The following is a 20,877-nucleotide window of genomic DNA, read 5'->3' on the forward strand; positions in this document are numbered from 1 at the left end:
TTGACATGGCGAAGGCATTCGATCGGGTTTGGCATCAAGGTCTTCTATCGAAATTGCCCTCGTACGGTATACCAGAGGGATTATGCAAATGGGTCGCTAGTTTTTTGTCTGGCAGATGCATCAAAACCGTAGTTGCTCCGATAGCATGGACATTAACGCTGGCGTCCCACAAGGCTCCGTTCTCTCCCCGACACTGTTATTGCTGCATATCAATGATTTGTTAACTACAGTTAACATTCATTGTTATGCGGATGACAGTACTGGGGACGCATTTTACACGGGCCGTGCTAATATCCCTCTTTCCGTTGTGGAGGCAAACCGCGAACAGCTTGTGTCTGAAATCGAGAGTACTCTTACCAGAGTCTCCGATTGGGGGCGACTGAACTTAGTTCAATTCAATCCTACCAAGACACAAGCCTGCGCGTTCACCGCTAAGAAAACCCCTTTTGCTGTGGCTCCGCAATTCCAGAACACGTCCATTACCATCTCTAAGAGTATTGGGATTCTCGGTATCGACATCTCTAGCACAGTTGAGTTCCGTAGTCACCTCGAAGAAAAGGTTAAGCTGGCATCCAAAAAACTCGGTGTGCTCAATAGAGCGAAGCGGTACTTCACTGCGGACCAGAGACTCCTCTTATACAAGTCTCAAGTTCGGACGCACATGGAGTACTGCTCTCATCTTTGGGCAGGAGCACCTGGATACCAGCTCGGTCCTTTTGACTCGGTTCAGAGACGTGCTATGAGAATTGTCGATGATCCCAATCTCTCTGACGGTATCGAGCCACTTAGTTTGAGGCGAGACTTCGCTTCGCTTTGTGTGTTCTACCGATTATACAACGGACTGTGTTCTGAGGAATTGTTCGACATGATGCCTACGGCCACCTTTTACCATAGCACCGCTCGCCATCGACAGGGAATTCATTCCCACACGCTGGAACCTAAGTGGTCTCGGACAGTGCGGTTTCAGAGGAGCTTCCTCCCGCGTACACTTAGATTGTGGAATGAACTTCCTGCCGAGGTTTTCTCACGAGACTACAGCTTGGGGTTTTTCAAGAAGGGTATATTAAGGTTTCTTAAGGGTCGGCAACGCGCACGTGACACCCCTGGTGCTTCAGGCGTCCATAGGCTACGGTAACCATTTACCATCAGATGGGCCGTATGCATGTTTGCCACCATAGTAGTATAAAAAAAAAAAAAAATAAAGTGCCCTATGTATTTATATGTGGCTTTTCCCTATATTTCTGACACTCGTTTTTGCCCATACTCGATTAGGGAATATTTATTATATATACAACATTTAAACACATCAGTATATATATATATATATATATATATATATATACAGTCAACCCTCCTATAACGCGGTGAGTGCGTACCGCGTTGTATGGAAACCGCGCTATAAGAAACTCGGATTTAACCATACAAACCAGGCTAATTCGTAGCGCGTTCTATGGAAACCGTCTACCGCGTTGTATGGAAACCGCGCTATAAGAGACTCAGAATAAGTACAAATCACATCATTCGTACCGCGTTATATGGAGACCAATAAATACAAAAGACAAGATAAATTATAAATTATTTTTATTGAATTGAAGAGTATGAACTATTCAATTCAATAAAAATAAGGAAATGATGAAAAAAATGAAACAAAAACTAAACTAAAAAACTGTTTTCCAACAAAAACAAAAGAAAGACTTTTGTAAAATGATGTAATCTTTCAACACTCATCCTCACTGTCAGATATGAGTCGCCTAACTCGCCTTCTTTTAATGGGCAAAATGTCTTCCTCACTTGGTTGATCTTCACATTGGTTTTAAGCGGCTAAGACATAAGCAGAACGTAGTTTTTCTATAGTTCACGCGACAATGTAGTCAAAAGATCACATATATATCTTTCATGTTACAGTTTCGTTAGACACACACACGCATGGCACGCTGTCGATGCGAAACTATTTAGTTAATAGAAGTGGAAGATAGCGCATGAGGAGCCCCACCCGTGAACCACGCTGATATAAACATATCCAGTTAAAACCATTCATTGGGTGCACGGAAAGAACTGATGGGACGTTGTTGAACGGAAACCGCGCTGTAAGAGTACCGCGTTATAGGAGGGCTGTCGCAATTTCAGCTCCGCGTTATATGGAAACCGCGTTCTGAGAGTACCGCGTTATAGGAGGGTTGACTGTATATATATATATTTGTACATCAGAATAGATGGTACCTGAATAAGACTGCGATACCACGGAACGATCATCTATCATAAATTAAACCTAGAACAAAACCTACCCATTTACATTTTAAAACACTAAATAATATTTAAACGAAATTAGTCTGTTTTCCCCCTACTTTTTGCTATGTTGTTTCCTATTGCACCTTTAACATAATTAATTTAATTTTATCTTTCGTCTTTCTATTTGACTTGGCGCTAATTGAATCTTCGAGCGTCGGCGCATTTTCCTGCAAGTTTGTACTTGTAGAGAGGGATAGGAAAGCATAAGTTAATTTCAACGAATATGGCTCCACGTTTTATGCATGTTATGACGGGGAGTATATATATAGTAATTTTTATGCAGATATCCTTATTTCGCTTTCTGTAACGAAACTGAAATTCGTAGCATATACCTCAATGAGGAGAGAGACTTGATATAGTCACTATACAACGGCACACATCACATAAACGGAATAGTTACATTATTTATGAACTTCGGATATTACAAATGTGTGTATCGTTTATAACATAGTAAATATATTTATATCTATACAATGAAAAAACATACCGAGTGTTTTCATTCGAGATCTAGACCACGACCGCGAGTTCCGTATGTCTAGTTCGTACCGTATGTTCTAGTCCATAAACCGGTGAAAGGCATAGATTTCGTTATACCTAATATGGTAGATGGTAGGTTGTTCTAGGTGTACATATTTATGATTTCTGCCACATAATATAATTCCTAGAATTGTGGGACGTGAGAGGTGGTTGCCATGCTCTCGTCTGAATTGAGGACGCCGCGGAAGGAGGTAGAAATGGAATGCGAGTGTGCCTCCTTTGCTCCTCGCCATCGTAAAGCAAGAGTTAAGAGGCTTATTCCGCCCTCCCCCTACTCTCCTGGTAGGACAGCGGGGTGTGTGCCTGGATGGCGGCATTACCTCAAAATATAAGGCTTTGAGGGCGCGTGTACACCCACGCTCTTCGCCTCCGTACGAATTCGTTGACAAAGGGGCTTACTACATCTAAGAGACTACGTCGCCGTTGAAATTATGGTAGATGGCAGACGTGATCATACGACGGTGACAAATCACTCGTCATACTGACTCTTCGTTGATAAAAACACCTATAACCTAAGAATATTCTTGGAGAGACTAACACGTTGAATATTTTGCGTTATGTAGACATGTCAAGTGATGCCGTTCACTTCGTAGTTCAGTTTATTTAATCTTTGAACTCCCCCATCAAATATAACAGTCGTGAAAGTATGTTATTAATTAAAGAATAGTATTGAATGCATGTGTGTTTCAATCCTTAAAACGCAGTTGTTACGGGCCGGCTGCACCTGCCGGCAGGTGGGCTGTGTTGTCGAGCGCACGTGCCACCACCGCCGCGCTCAGATTGCCAACTGTTTTTGACGCTTCGCATCTGGAATTGAAATACGAACAATTTAATTTGTTTTAATTTTTTTTATATAATAATGATGTACATAACTTTAAATTCGTTCAGGTATTCCTCAAATTAAGAGGAGCGTCCTCTTATATCCTACCACGTATTTATTTAATTTCTTTTATCACTTACAAATAAAAGATTTTAGTCATCTTCTAATTCTAATTACCTTTTTTTTACCAATATTTCAATAATGAAATGTAAAAAACAACTCTATCGATAGTGTCACATATAATGCAAATCTTAATTTCCTTTTTTCTTTCATAACGTCGACTATTTAAATAGCTGGCGGAAAGACTTAAACATAGCTCTACGGTTTCCTTCACTTTCATAATAATAATGTTTTATTTTGAACATGCCAACAATGTAACCACTTACCACAAGCTTGTGATTTTGTAATTATAAATACTTAGGTCGCTGTAATTTTATGACAGCTGATACAGAGTATTTTATCAGGCAGTTGTTGCAGTCGTTGTTAGGTACCTACCAACTGGTTCCGGTTTTATACGAACACTGCTTTTAAATTATAAATACAGATTAGATTAAAGAATGCGTTCTAATTTAACTTCTATGCAACAATAAAAGTTTTTTTTTTAATATGTACCTTTTATATATTATAGGTACAACTAAATGTGGTCGTAGAATATATGTATTTTTATACCTCTTCATCCTAATATATCCCCGTCACGCGAAGATCTAGTGTGAAATATAATTTGTGCAGTACACACTTTAGAGTTTAATAGTTACCGAATGATTCTATAACACCAGCAAATGAATTAAAATTCATTTCATCAAATCATCTTTAACAAAAAGTATTATGGATAATTATTTTCTTTTTTCGTGCCTAGTAACTATTTTTTTATAAATATTTATTACTATCACTTTATCAAAGTAATTTTCTTATGGTTTAGTATCTTATTAGCCGCGGTATCTTAAGAGGGATAAATCAGTACATGGTCTAATGCGGTAATATCTATGTATATTATAAAGAGCTATATGCACCTAAATTAAAAAAAACAGCCCGACAAATTTCACATCACAAGAGGTACGAAAGTGAATCGCGAATGAGAATAAATTGTAAACATTATAGTACTGAAGTTGAGGATTTTTAGTATTTGAAAATGTGTTTCTGGTTGATTTGAACATATTTGTAAATTTATTTTAGACTACTACTACTGATCATGCAAAATCATTGAATAAATCAATCCTAATGTAGTTGTATGTTCAACGAAATGTAAATCTAAACATACCTAACCTATCCAAACTACTTTTTCAAGTTAATGTATTTAGGATTGTCGAAAGCCGGATTCTTGCAATATATCCTACATTCTATTCTTACATATTGTTTATAGCAACTCTTATTAATGTACAAGACATTACAATTATAATGAATTTTCAGAAAAAAAAAATAACCTTAATATTTATGTTTACTGTAATAAGAGTAAGCCGAGTAGAGCGGAACGTAAATATTTACAACAGCTTCAATTGAGAAAGTATTACTATCACGCTTGAGTAAAGGAGATGTAAGGTCACGTAATGTTGATAGAACGGAATACCTGAAAAACTTACATCGTAATTTTATTGCGAGCATACATTATATTTTTTTTTTATAGAATTTAAATAGTATTTATTATGAAGTAAAATTGCTGTAGATCTTTCACTGGATTAAAATGTAAATTAGTCATCTAAATTATTAACTAGAGAAAAATAGGATGTTAACGCTACATAAACTATAATTAAAATAAACCATTAGATTTTTCTTTAAAACTACAGTAACAATTTTCAGTATCTGTAGTGCAAGCGTACCATACCGTATCTGCATACGCCGTCCGGAGTTTTTGTTATCGTAAGACTATATCCTAAAAAAATTCTAAATTCTTTTGTGCATCTAAAAACTGTATAAACAATAAAATATAGGTACTGCTTATACTTTATTTTCACATCAATCGACTCGCCCATTGTCATATTTTTTCGCATGGTAAATAAAGTTGTCGGTTATTTATATTTTCAATGTTTTGTGTAACCAGCTGTGAAGTCCACCACTACCATCAACTCGTATTCGCCAGACGTTTTCTTTACGATATTCGGCTAGCTATTTTTGAGAAATATGGCTGGAAATATAATTTTGTTTCGGTAATGCAATTTCTTACTTGGTCAAATCATTACTAATCGATCACTAGGTTCACAAATTGACTCTAAAGCAGTTTTCGTCCAAGAAGTATTTTGCGAAAATCTGTTGTCATCTCATAAACCATATGTAATGCCATCTGTTATTAAATTCCTGGCAAAAGTGAAAGTACCTCGGTATTCTTTAATGGCGCTATGAATGATTAAAAAAATAAGTAAAAATTAATATCAATATAACCAAAGTTTATTGGTTATATATTAACAATGTATATCTCACAACGCGATTTATTGGTCATCATCATGCGGTTGGTGATATCACTAGCAGTCTCTGTAATATATTGGATAAAGAGTAACAATGATGGAGTATATAAAAATATATTTATAAATCATATTATAAGTATACCTAAATATATCACACCCGATGTTATATAACTACGTACAACATGAGACATGGTTAATATATACGTATTTATATGACTAATACTTCTTTAGAAATGTGGCAAGATAGTATTGGCAGTATTATTACCACAGCCCATACGAACTGAAAGCTGCATGTGGAATTGTGGATGTTTGCGGGAGGTGCACTACTACCGACATACGTTTGTATGTGTGCGTGGTCACTAGTTGCTCATCGCGTAAACTGGTTTACGCTCGTTTGGGTAGTGTTTTTAATCTGTGGTATTGCATTTTATTTTGCTCCATGTATCTACACATTTAGCTCTCTTCCCTTATCTACCTGTATATAAATTAGAGTAAAATAGTATAGTTTCTTTTTATGCGTTATTGTTCGTACGCGCATTACCTATAATGCATATGTAGTGTAGTATATTGTTTATTAATAACACTATAGTTAGTTAATATTACTTGTATTTGTATTTGTGATATTCAATATATCAGTAGTTTAACTTAAAATTATTTGTTTGTGTACAAATAATAACTTTACATCAGTGCAATTCAATTGGTTTCAAATTCGGTTAAGCCTGTCAAATATTCTAAAAACGTTTTTGTCACCCTGGTAACGTATTGTGTACAAATTGTTTTTCACATTTAATGTATACGCGGTTCGTTTACTAATCGAAATAATCATATACATATTTTACAGTATTTGTTTTCGAATTCGTCAGCGATTTTGCTTTGAACTGAATGAACGTTTGTTAGAGAAATGGGATAGAAGTTGTTTTTGAGAGTATGTCACGACTCGCGACATGGCCGGTGGGTGATGCGACAGGCGCGCTTTAGTCACTGGTGCCCATGGCAAGCGTTCGTTTTGCATTGCAAGCCCGTTCTGAACGCGCGTCGCCCGCAACCGCTACTCGGAACTCGGTTCACTCACTCTTCAGTCATACGGCAACACTCGTTGTTGCGCCACAGGTCTTTTGCGAGTGTGCTAAGTACCTAATCCTTTATTACAATTGTTCAGACTACGAATATTGTCCCCAAATAACGGTTACCTACATGTTATTGAGTTTTGGACTGTCCTTGAAACTCGTTTCACGGAAATAACGGTGACTGTATAATCTGCATCAGTGTGCATTCTTGTCAGAAGCGTGCTGTATAAGTTTCACAACCGGCTTATGGCATACAGAATGGCGAAATACCGCAGGTATGGCTATTGTGATACCTACGTCGAAAACGGCTCATTTAATATAGTTTTACTCTTTTTATTCCTACCTGCACATAGTTTAGTATTAGCATGCTGATAGGATAGTACATGTTTTCAAATTATTGTGTACTGCAAAAAAATTGTGATGGTTCGTTGAATTTTATGCATACGAGCACGTGGTGTGTAAAGTAAAATGGCCGCCGCCGGGTGCCACTCGGCGCCGGCCGGGCGTTGCGTGGTTCTTACGAGTGACTTCTAACGAGTGATTCACAAATTGATGAATCATTAGTTTTTAGAACGCCGGCCGGCTATCACTACTGATAAAAACGTATTTTATATTTAACTTCCTAGTAACTTAGAAATATTGATATTTTAGTGTTTGGTCCTGATCAGGTTTCCCATATTCGCTCAACACCATATTTATTAATTCTACAACCATCCTCTACTTCATCCTTATTCCATTCAATGGTGGTTAATATGTTGGTATTACAACCATATATTTTAATTACTTATACTATACTTTAATTACTTGTTTTTGTTTGATTAGACGTGTAATAAAAGCGCGCCTATATGCTAGACCTCACAATTATCAATTAATTAAAACAAAGATAATAAGATATCCTTAAATACACATTCTACAAACTTCATTGTTTACAATGCATTAAATTGTACTAACACCTCGCTCTGACTCGCCTGGGGTTGTTGAACTGTGTATATTTATAATGTAATGTACGTATTAGCTATTTAATACATAAATGATAATACTAATAGTCTAGTCTACAAGACAATAACTATTTTAAATAATAATTTTGACTAGGTTGTTATTCAGTAATTAATAAATTACATAAAAAAATAATCCATTAATTGCAACTGCTACATTTAAGTATTTTTAGACGAAACTGTCCTAATTTCTGTCGCAAAAGAATGGGTTATTATAGATTTTATTTTAAATAATAATTTAATGACGGTCTCTTACATTTCGTCGTCGTTATCAGTAGAAGCAATAACTTGTACAACTTAGTACAAAATAACCAATTAATATTATGTGTAGACCTTATTGTGAACTTTAACCGCGCTATACAGTCCATTGTACAATACAATGAAGTAAGATTATATTTTACTCCAGCATTATGTAATATGTAGTTGTTGTGAGTAGACAAACATGGTGAAATACCATCCTAGACAAAATGTTATTGGCGTGATATTGCTAGATGCCCCGCCCTTTTGTAATTGAAGGGTGAATTTAAAGATATAATACTTTTTAACAACACAAAAAATTACCATCGTGAAATGCATTCTACCCCTCATTCATAATAATAATGTACGCGATATACACGATGTATTAAGGTACCTATTGTACCAAGTTACCGCGTAATGTATTGTGTAATGTAATCGTAATGCAAAATCCGGTATACTCAAGGACAGATCTGGTTTTAGTAGTTTACCGTACGTACAAAATACAACCCTTTCTCATTTTACTTACCGGCTTTGGAAGTTGCCTATACACCAACATGGGCTTTTTCACTTGGATCCAAGACGAGGTTAGCGTATTGTCGATATTTATTCATAATGACACATGAGCATACAGTACAAATGTAAATTATCCAACCTTTGAATTTTAAATAAGTATTGGTAATTTTCTGTGTTCTAAAGAACTGTTTAAAATGTTTGGTTCATGGTTGCAGCACAGCAGATGTTCAGAAAAGTACAATAGAAGCCCATTGTTAAGATTCTTTCTCTTCGGTATTGCGGATGAGATAGTAACGGTTATATTCCAATTCTTGTAGACTTAACTTGTGATAATGTAGTTTACTTTTTAAAATCGGGAGAACCGGGAGTGTCTTTCGGGCAGCTAAACTAGGCACTAGCCATACGTTGCATAATCTGTCATTTCCATGGATTAAATACGATTATTCATAACCAAACAGAAATTGAAAAAAAAAGGTATTGTATATAAATAATGTAGGAAATGTTTTTCATAATCAATGGTATAAAACAATATATTATTCTTTAATATTGGAGAAATAGTATCTAATATAATAGAAGCAAAATAATTTGAAAATTAGGTATACGATTCTACTGAATAATTTTAAAATTATTTTCCCTTAAATGATATTTTTATTGTTGTTGGCGAAACTGTTGTCCTGCCTGATTACACATTTCTGCTACCTGAGTAGGAAAAGACTAGCAGCATTTCATAAAATGTTTTTCATAACGTTCCGTATGATAATACAAATAAGATTTCGTCTGAAAGAAATGCGAACTTGCATGTGATCGACACTACTCGATCGATTAATACTTTACTACCTTTACGTTCCTTCATTTCGCTGTTGTAATATTGTATAAAACGAGATGGTATGTATGTTGTTATGTGCGAACCGAGATAAGTCGGTAGGTACTCACTACGAGACGAGTGGGGTCATATCATGCAATAAGCGTGTGCAACGGAACGGAGTTGTGAATGGCGCGGGCATTGAGGACAGGGAGGGGGGGGAGAGTGCTCTAACCGCGTCTGGCGGCTAGCGGGCATGAGGAGTGAGGACGTTGTGCGGGGGTGTCACAGATGATGATGTCATCATACCTCCCGCCATTTTGAAGCGAATGATACGTGCGGTTCGTACCGCCTTGCCCGGTTCTGACTTTAATAGCTGTTTTTATTCATCCGCTCGTCCGGCCTGATTAGAATTGAGAATAGTATTATGCATAGCCATATAATAAAGATAAAGACCCTGTCTATTTTTCATTGTAGAAAAAATATTCAACCGGTTAGCATTAAATTTCTTTTTTGTGCTCCACTACCTAAAATTTTAAAATGATATTAGGTCTAAGTATTAGCGGATCAAATATTTTGGATTCTTTATAGATGTTTTTTTTACTAACTATTCTAATGCTGTTGAACGCATCTGGCCCTTACAGCTACCGAACGATAGGGTGCGAGTGCAGATGGCATTCTAAACCCGCGAAAGGACTTGCGAGCGGCTGAAGGCCAATTTCTGCCTGACGGATGTGACTTTTGTCTGAGGGCACCACTAGGGGTTCAAATATCGGCTCATGCCGCCGTAATTTCTATTCCCGTTTGAATTGGACAGGGGATTGATCGGAGGGGAATAAATCGATGTTGACCATCTATTCATTTCTATTAACCTATATACTATGGAGTATATATGATTAATATATAAATATTTTATTTAACACTATTACATGTTGTTTAATACACAACAGAAAAATATTTTGACAGTAGCATTGTAGATCGTGTCGGTTAGGTTAGCCAGGCAGTAGAACGGTTTCCTATGCGAAGTAATATTATTTTTATCTTATCCGACTCATCAAATGAATAGATATTAATAAATTTGTGATTTTACCATAGTATGCATACCCTATTTCCCCTCAGATTACTTATTGTATGTATGGTTGTCCCGTTATATGAGTAGGGCTGCCACAAGGCATTTTAACATTAATTTGTATATTGGGTTTCGTTTTGACAGTGTTATAAATACACAATGCTATATAGTTATGACTCAAATGTGTGATAATTAGCTACAGTGTAAATATTAAATTCTGTAACACAGACTGTAATATCACTATTTATTGTATTAAAATTACATAAATTATTTTCATATACTTTGGTTTGTAATAAACTCGTTAAAAAAGTAACGTGTACCATTGTACATACGAATTTAGTTCGTACAGGCTAACCAAGAATAAAGGAAAATCGACCCGAACACTATTATTATATTTTATAAAAATATACTTATTAATCAAATGTATGTCCTCGTATTATTATATTGCAATTATTAAATAATTTCTGATGAGTGTATTTTCATTAGTACTTCATTAATAAAACTGCGCTCATAAAAAATGGAAAAATGGAGTAAAACCTATTTTTATATACTAATATTCAATTTTCAAAATAAAATAATGAAGTCTAGTGACCGGAAAAATAACTAATCGGGCCTATAAGCACTATAGCATGCGTTTTGATGACGCGATGAAAGGAATACATATGAAATCACTATAAAATCGAATTAAAATGTTACATAAATGTAAATTAGAAATACAAAGTATATAAACAATGCGTATATCGATTTCCGCTTAATGAAGTCTCAAAATATGCAACCATATACCTAACTAGAAACACTAAATGTACTACGTGGCCAAAGAGATATCAATAGCATATCCAAAGTCAGTATAATATAATTATGAATACTGAGCGATTTGTCTATTCTCTGGAAAGAGTAAAAAGTTTAACCCCTCCGATGTATAAACGCGGTGAACCCTTGTGTACTTACGCCGCGCAAATACAAATATACCTACAAAGTGTTTGTTGTTTTGAGTAAGGCGAGTACAGCTTTAAAGCTATTATTACAGTGCAAAATCAATAAAATTTTAAATTACAACTAAGAATTGTTTAAACAATTAGTAATTTAACCTTAATGTACCAAACATACTTTAGTTTTTTCCCAACGTCTTAAAATTATCGAATTGCTTTTGATAGAGAAATTGTGGAGACAGGGGATCGTTGTGGCATTCTTTCATATAAAGTGTGATAAAATCTTTGTTCATTTGATTATTTGACCCAGATATGGCTTTGTACCATAAAGTAACTATTCTGCTATTAAATTGAAAAAGAATAGAAGGTGTCAGTTTAATATAAATTTCTTGAATGGACGTTTATTTTTGGAAAATGATGTCTGTTAGGGACAGGTTGTTGGACCACAAGGGACAAAATGTTGCATCTAAATAAATGTAAGTTTTGCTTATTTTGGAGATGTATTTATAAATAAAATTCTCGTATTACGTTTAGACCGATGGTTACATCATTAGACTCTTTTTATTTAACATTAAAATTGCGTTCTTTGTTTAGCCGATGTTGCCGCTTTAACTTACCCTTGTCACAACCGGCCCCAGTATCTACAGCAGATATTGATTGACCAGATAACAAACAAATATATGAATACGTACTCAACAGTATTCATAACACATGTTGCTATGTTAATAGTGACCAAATTGACGGATAAAGAGAATACAGACTAAAAATACATAGTATAAATATATTCAAGTGCAATATACCCATGCCAGCGGATTACTGGCGAATGACCAATCGGCAACTACTTGTTGCTTGCTGGCATATTGAACTGGGTAGACACACCCACAACAAAATTTTATTGATATCATTAAGTACAGACCTTCCTGTTGACTTAGCTGGATGGAGAGAAATTGTAGTATTTAAAAAATACATATCATAAATAGATTTCGTTTAAACATTTCATCTACTCACTTGATCCAATCTCATCGAAAATAAGGTAATTGGCACATTGTCTCTAAGTGGTTATGTCGCTTCTCACAGCCGATCATCAAAGGTGGTACTCATCAGTGGTCTGCCCCTGCATTTTCGCTTCGACAACATCGAGCACCAGCTCGCACAGTATGGCAACGTGCAGCATTGCGACAAAGCGACCTCGCGTGATGCCAACACCCAAGCGGTGTTCATTACGTTCGAGACGCCGGAGCAGGCGCAGCTGTGAGTATACTGACTGTTTGATGGCACATCGGGACGTATTGCAATGTTTGTTCCACGAGTATCGGCAGGGTGCTTGGACTATCGCTTCTTCTGTCTCACCATTTCCTTTACGACCTTTGCATGATTGCGTGAATTTTGTTCTAACATACCTTTTCTATTTGCTTGACTACGACGATTTTCAGGATCAATTGCAGGACATACTTAGGTCGTGGTCTCCAATTTTATGGTGCCGGTAGTGTCGAATGTCAATGTCAGCGTAGAATACGATTAGAGGCCGGCCATGACAACAATGGTTACTCTTGGTTTTTAATATACCTTAACGCCAGTGTCAGCCACTTACCGAAACTAGTTTGGAAGTTTGTGAAAAATTATATTTAATTATATAAAGTGTGAATAGCAGAGAATCAAGTTACTTCTGATGAGAAAAGAACTTGTGATATATTTTGTACTGTATGTGATATATTATGCTGGTATTTATATATTTTAATGAAAGTTTTGTCTAGTTTTCTTTCATTTTGTGAGATGTTGGTACCCTTCGTATATTGCTGCACTGTAGTAAAAACTCTCAACGGCGCGCTTAATATGCCAAAGCCATGTGCAGAGTTCCTAACGGCATGATGTGCATTTGATCAAGATTCGCATCAATAGTGGCACAGTACGATATCAGGCATTCGGATGCGGGCTGCGACCACACGCTGTGGACGGCCTACGACATGTATTGGAGACCATCGCCTACATTTCAGCAGCATGATGAATTGCACTTGAAACGTGTTGTACATAGTTTTTCCGTGATTTATCGTTACTTAGTAAAGCATGAAATCATCATAACAATATTTTAAAAACTACATAACACTAGTTTATTGGGACAAGTCTTATCCATCGAGAACTGGCGCTTGGCTAAAATTCCGATTATGTATGATGTGTGTGTATATGATATGTATATTTGACAGTTGCAGTTGTACATCGTACAACTCGGTTTGTATCTGCAACAGTCAAACGGTTTCTTATTATTACAAAACCTGTACAGTATACAATTAATATTTATTAAATTGGTGGTGGTTGTATTCACCTAACATTGAATTACTTGTTCACCTAATGTTGTATTATTTGATGTATGGAAATAATATAGATATGACATTGTAATTTTTTACTTTTGTGCAATATGTGAATAGATTTATCACGTGAAAGAATACGATCTATTCTTAAATGTTACTCTTTCATAATAACTACTTGTTACGTCTACCATATGTATGTACTAGTGTTCTACATATATCATTAATGATTAATTCGGAATTTCAGAATTTAAACCTAATATGTAGTTATAATTATTATGTGGTTACCGAATTGTAAACCCATTTTTCTGTTCACAATCGGCTAATCCGATAATAATTCAAACTGCTTATTGGTAACTGTGATTTTTCTGTCGAAAGCCATTCATTATCATTTAATACTGATCACATAGCTAGCAAATAATCGTGCGGGGAAGACCTAGTCCAGTAACATTATATTTACCCTACAATTTTCCTAATATGTAATATAAAACTTTCAGTCAAGCTCAACTAACTACTACCACTACTTCTTTTAAATTTCTATCATGTTGATATAATACGACGTTGAAAGCTTTCTGAAACATAATTTTATAATATAGTTTTGTAAGATTAACTTTTTTTTACATGTACTTTTTAACTTTTATAACCGCAGAATTTATAATATAGTAGACGATTTCAGAAAATGGTTGCGTTTCATGATATAATTGATTATTAGGGACTATAGATTAGTAGTAAGAAATGGCAACACTGTTTTTTCTCGGATCCGAACCTAAAATTTGTTTCGTCATACACTGTCAATTATTAATACTATTTTAGTGTAAGTTCGAAAAATAATGATACATATCAATAGATATTCTTATCATGTTAGATCTAACAAATGACCGGTACGTCATCGTTGTTTCACACTGGCTGTCATTAAATGTTTAAGTTTATTTGTTCATCTATGTTTGTTTGCACTGTTAATGTATTATAGAATGCCTATACCAGTATTGTTTATTGATTACTTGTACTTCCTAAGAAATTATTATTCATTTATTAAAAGTTACTATATTAACTTCTCGAATTCTCGAATGTTCATTTTTAACACGATACAACAAGCATTGTTTTCCGCCGCCATTTTGTATGATCAACATATGCAGCAGATAAATTACATGTTATTGGTGCCGTTAGTGATTAATTCATAATTCATAGTGATAAAATAGTTTTACAACTATTTAGCATTCTAATACTTAATAATTCTAATACAACTATTCACCATATCATATATTTATATTATAGCATCGACGATCTCTCTGTTCATTTATTTGCTATTCGTATAATATGAACAAATGTTTAAAAAACCATTGTATTTTCCATGAAACAACCATTTCATGAAGTGGTCGACTACTCATAAAATGATATGAATTACGAGGACACATGTAAGTAATCAGGCTGAAGACAGTAACATTACAATTAAAATAAAAGTGACTTAAATATATTATTTCCTTTTATTTACTTCTAAAAAAATATCTTATGACTAATGGCAACACAAACCGCCGGAGCCAAAAGAAGGAAAAAAAATGTCTGTCCGTTTTATTACGAAATTTAATAAACATATTTTAATAGTATCGTAGAAAGATAAGTATATTGGATTTACATTTCAATTTACAGACTTTTTAGTATTAAAAATGTAACAAATATTTTAAGGAAAGGCTATTGTATAGAAAGGCTATTGCTAGATATACTAGAAATTTGCCATACCAGTGTGCGCAAGTCTTGATTTACATGCACATTGTTATATTCTGTGATTGGATCACACGTCCAATCGAGTGTTTGATCCCCGCTACTGTGGGACAGACCATCAATTTCCTTATTAACTAACTGACCTACGTGATTGTCACATAACAGATCACAGTTCTGATGAAGTTACAACTTAAAACGTAGCTGTGTACCAAGTAAGTGTTTGACGAAAGATTCCGAGCTGTATTTAAAGCATGTAATCGTAATCTTCAGATAATTGTAGGTTTTGAATTTAAATAATATGAATCTTATATATTTTTATAAATATAATTATAATACTTTAAAATACACGAGACTAATATGTTTGGGCTTGTCGCAAAGAAATAAAGTAAACATGGAAACATATGTAAAAACATAGATGTCTCTCAGTTGCAATATTTATTTCAGTGGAACAGAACGGAAATATTACAAATGTGTCATACAATGACTTGTATTGCGTTCATCGTATTGTTACAATGTAATTAATGTGCATTACGATGTGCTCATATATGTCCATGAATGCAATTGATTCAATACCTGTTCTGTTTGTTGCAGAGCTATCAATGGCTTGAATGGGTGTGATATAGAGGGCAGCCGAATGAAAGTGGAAGCTGCAGAGCAAAACGCTCGCGGCGGGCGGCGTGGCAGGCCAGGCGGCGGCCGTGGGGGTGGCGGTGCAACTGGTGGCTCTCGTCCCACCGATTTTCCGCTGCGGCTACTGGTTCAAAGCGACATGGTCGGAGCGATTATCGGCCGGCAAGGCAGCACCATCCGCCTAATTACACAGCAGAGCCGCGCCCGTGTCGATGTACACCGTAAGGATAATGTAGGTTCCCTCGAAAAAGCCATCACCATTTACGGCAACCCCGAGAACTGTACCAATGCCTGTAAAAGGATACTAGAAGTCATGCAACAGGAGGCGAACAACACTAACAAGGGGTGAGTATATTTAGTTTAACTTAAGTATGTACAAATAAATGTATTTTGTTATCATTATTAATTCACTAATCATGCCATTCAGCATGGTGCCACCACTTCCACGATAATAGACTATTACTGATGATAGTTACTTGTTGTTTAACATTTGTTGATTTGTTTATATATTTTCGTTCACATTGGTAATTTATTATACTGCACTTTAGTCTGAAATTATTTTATTAATAGTTTTTAAATACGAGAACCGACATAGTTTATCGCTGTCTTTTTATATCGCAATTTATATACAGACATACCTACATGTAAATACACACACGGAAATAACACGTGATTGCCACCTCCAGATAAAGTTGTTTGCATTATGGATCCATAGTTATTATTCAATAGATATTTCATAATTGTATAAAACTTAATAAACTTAATAAATTACGTTAAAATAAAGGAAAACAAATATTTACTAGAAATGCAATGCATTGAATAAGCAAACTTGTTAAGTTTAAACGACTCAACGAAACGTAGTCTGTTTTCTTATCTGACAAATTAGACATCTTTGTTGGCACCTTTTGGCGATTATTGATCAGTGTTGTGAGGACAATTAGATATTAATATTTAGAGATTTATAATTACATTCAAAATGTGAATGTTCATTTAAGTCGCATTAACACAATAAAGTATAGGTATTTAAATAAATATAGGATTGTTTGATACACCAATAAGAATAGATTTTTGGTGTCTTTTTTCATAGAACCTCACATAAACGAACATTTTTCACATTAATTCGTAAGGGTAAAAATGTTGCGTATAAGCAAAGTTGGGTTTCCCTATGTTGCGCTACAGACGTGAGTGAAGTATTAAAAAAACTATCAGTATGAAGATACAGATATTTTTAATATTTACAGACTTTACATACAGTACTTAAATATTTTTATTATTATGATTTGTTGTACTTCTACATAGTCAACGTCTTCCTCGCAGTATACTTTCATGCTCTTGTATGACATGATCAATATAGAAGCAATATTGGAAAGTAACGCGTTTTTTTGATGATATTCCTAGATTTTCAAAAACTGCGAATGTTTTGTAAACAACGTTGTTTTGTTTTTATTATACTTACTGCAATATATTCTAATTCTTCACTGAAAAATCTCTTTCTCCAGATTGTAAATATTTCACAAATTTACCAAAACAAATTGATTAACAGTGCTTTTTCTCTCTTACTCTAATCCTGTAATTGGCTATTCCATTGTTCCATTGTTATGGAGATATAGGCATCCCATATTTGTATAATCAATGGTTAAATTTTTGCGGTGTTAGTAATCTCTCACCACAGAATTATTGTTCCATCAATATCACTTCATGTTTTCATGTAAGTCATATGACCCTGTCTTTTTTCCGAAGACTTTTCGTATTTATCAAGATTTTATTCATAATTCTATAGTACCAGTGGCAAAATAGCCTTTCTCTTTCATAATACAAAATAATCTATATGAAGAAAAGAAATTATCGAAAACAAATGCAATGCTATCAATAACGGACAATAGTACAAAACAGTTTTTTCTCTTATACCTAAGTCATATCTAATTACGTTACGATTCTTTCTCCCACAGGGAATAAACTGGTACAGATAACTACACAAGCACCATAACTTGAATCCAAATCTAATGATATCCATTCATTAATAATATATCAACCAAGAAATCTTTGCGACGGTTACCGTGAAGGTAAATAAATGACGGTTATGGTCACAAGCACATTTCTTTGATGTATCGACATTTTGAATGATGAGAATGTGTATACGCTGGATGCTCCCTTTTAGCCTGGAACACATTTACACGTAATTTGTCGTCAGATTTCATAGGCATATTCTAAATTATCTTTCTCTTCAAATATACTCGGATGTCTTAAAGAAGAAAGAAGAGCAATGAGCCTTCGTTGCCAAGCCATGTTTTAGTTTTTACTTTTCATTCACTAATTTGTATATATTCACTTATCGATTTTAAAGAATTACTATGACACGTTTCGGTTAACTTTCTATAACCCCCTTAAACTCTGCTAATACTGAGATCCTATTGTTTTAAATTTCTACCATGAATGGCAAACTGTGTAACAATAAAAACTCACCAGTATTTCACCCACAATTTGTGCATACGCAACATTTCCTGGAAGTATAAACAACACCTATAGTATTGTCATATCATATATGAAATATTTTTTATTATTGGTTGTATTTGTCCTGGAATAACTCAATTAGCTTTTGTTTGTTATTTCGTTTACGTTACGGGGTATATTAATTAAAGTGTAAAAAAATCATCGGTATTTGAGTTTAGCTGTTAGGAGGTAGAGATATGTTATATTAACTTTTACATTATTAATTAAGTTAAACAACTACCCTACCCATCGGAAAGTGAAATTCCGTATTGATCGTCTGAATGAATAGCGGTCCTCCACCGTGCGTTTTTCCCTAAACTGTAGTGCACAAATACATTGTGGTGAACAAATTACAAATACACGCTTGCAATTCTCCTAGTGTTGCGGGGATGCTCATGAGTGACGGTAATCACTTTTCATCAGGCGAGCCGCAAGCTCGTTTATTATCCAAAAATGATCATCATATCAAAACCCGCTAAAAATATCTTCTGATGCTTTAATGGAGGTGGCAACCAGTTTTTGCACATGATATCCACGCGCTAGCGGTATGCGTTCGAGATCAAAGGAGTCGAACTTTTAATCAGTTATATAGTAATATTGCGATAGTACTCGTACTATAACTATATATATTAATAACGCACTTGATTAAATAATGTTTACGTTTTATTATTCTACATACACCTATATAGATTTTGTTAAAAATATGTACTCCCTTTGTTTCAGTGACATCTGTCTTAAGATTTTGGCCCATAATAATTTAATAGGAAGAATTATTGGTAAAGGTGGAAATACCATCAAAAGAATCATGCAAGAAACTGATACCAAGATTACAGTATCTTCAATTAATGACATCAACAGCTTCAATTTAGAGCGGATCATTACTGTTAAAGGATCAATTGAAAATATGGCTAAAGCAGAGTCACAAATTTCAGCTAAATTGCGTCAAAGTTATGAAAATGACTTGCAGGTAATGTAGTGCACATCTACATAACATCATTTTATGGTTGAACATGTTTTTTCTATCATTATTACATTTTTTCGTGATAAGAACAACTGTTTCAAATACATATAGTAGGATCATCATTTGTATTAGTATCGTCACTATACTCTATTTCAATAGTAAAGTCAGGTAAACAATATCAGATAGGACATATACTGATAGTTTGGCTCTTTATTTATCACCAATTTTAGTAACAGTATTTGTTTTCTTGTATTTCAAAATTTCAAATGTAAAATTATATATACTTTATCTATCAACCTTTGATTATGATCGTTAGTTATATTAACTTTTTTTATAATGACGTATAATCAAATTAGTAAAAGGAATATTGAAAATATTTAATATGATTATTGATTTTTTTATTCCCACTGCTTTTGCTAATACACTAGACTAGTGAGTCGATGGTCGGGTTAGTGACCTTTTATGTAAGTTCTATAGGAATGGAGTATACTCAACTATATTCTGTTAATGACATTCGATTACACAATGCCGTTAATTTTCTTATTTACTGGTATAAGTAATATAAACTTGCATATTTATAATGGGTAAACAGAAAAATAACGTCTCCTATTTTAAAAATTCTTTAATATGTCCACAAACTTCCTAAGTGGCCTGTCAAAGCCGGGTCAGGTTATTAATTATGCCAATTATATTACTATTGTTACTAAATAATTTTCTTTTTGTTTATCAGGTGTTGGCACCGCAAAGTATAATGTTCCCGGGTTTACACCCCATGGCGATGATGTCGACAGGGCGCGGCTTTTGCGGAGCCCCTCCGCCGTTCCCGCCTCCCATCTACGCACCGCTAGCCGGCCAGGGTGGTGCGCAACAGGGTGCTGGTGATTCGCAGGTGACGAGATATAACTTATAACTATTTCAATTTAACTCACCCATTGTGTTTGTACAGTTAAAACTATTAATAGACAGGATTGGCCCCGTGAATTGGGGCGGGAACATGGATGGCCAACCTATCTCTTCCGGCTGTTCAACGTGAAACTTGACCACTATGTTCTTACTGATAACAAATATATTCTACTACAACTATATTCAACTCAGTGAATCTGTGCTGAAGTATGATTGT

The 20,877-nt window shown here is 34.8% G+C and overlaps 1 protein-coding gene across 8 annotated transcripts in view; it reads left to right on the forward strand.

The window, feature by feature from the left end:
* The window catches only part of LOC131855113 (insulin-like growth factor 2 mRNA-binding protein 1), a 78,281-nt gene that overhangs the window by 48,525 nt on the left and 8,879 nt on the right, over nt 1-20,877 (forward strand). For 4 of the 8 annotated variants that reach the window (XR_009358094.1, XM_059206343.1, XM_059206348.1 and 1 more), the window contains 3 exons: nt 16,268-16,651; nt 19,520-19,763; nt 20,488-20,646. Coding sequence is in view for 7 of the 8 variants with exons in the window: in XM_059206343.1 (XP_059062326.1) it covers nt 16,268-16,651; nt 19,520-19,763; nt 20,488-20,646 (787 nt within the window). In the remaining variant the exon portion in view is untranslated. Of the gene's footprint in view, nt 1-7,107; nt 7,385-12,731; nt 12,906-16,267; nt 16,652-19,519; nt 19,764-20,487; nt 20,647-20,877 lie in introns of those variants that run through there. The other 4 variants (XM_059206345.1, XM_059206344.1, XM_059206346.1 and 1 more) reach the window with 3 other exon arrangements.

Source organism: Achroia grisella, unplaced genomic scaffold (genome assembly GCF_030625045.1).
Source record: "Achroia grisella isolate CSIRO2021 unplaced genomic scaffold, CSIRO_AGI_Agris_v1 utg1304, whole genome shotgun sequence".
Classification (NCBI taxonomy): domain Eukaryota; kingdom Metazoa; phylum Arthropoda; class Insecta; order Lepidoptera; family Pyralidae; genus Achroia; species Achroia grisella.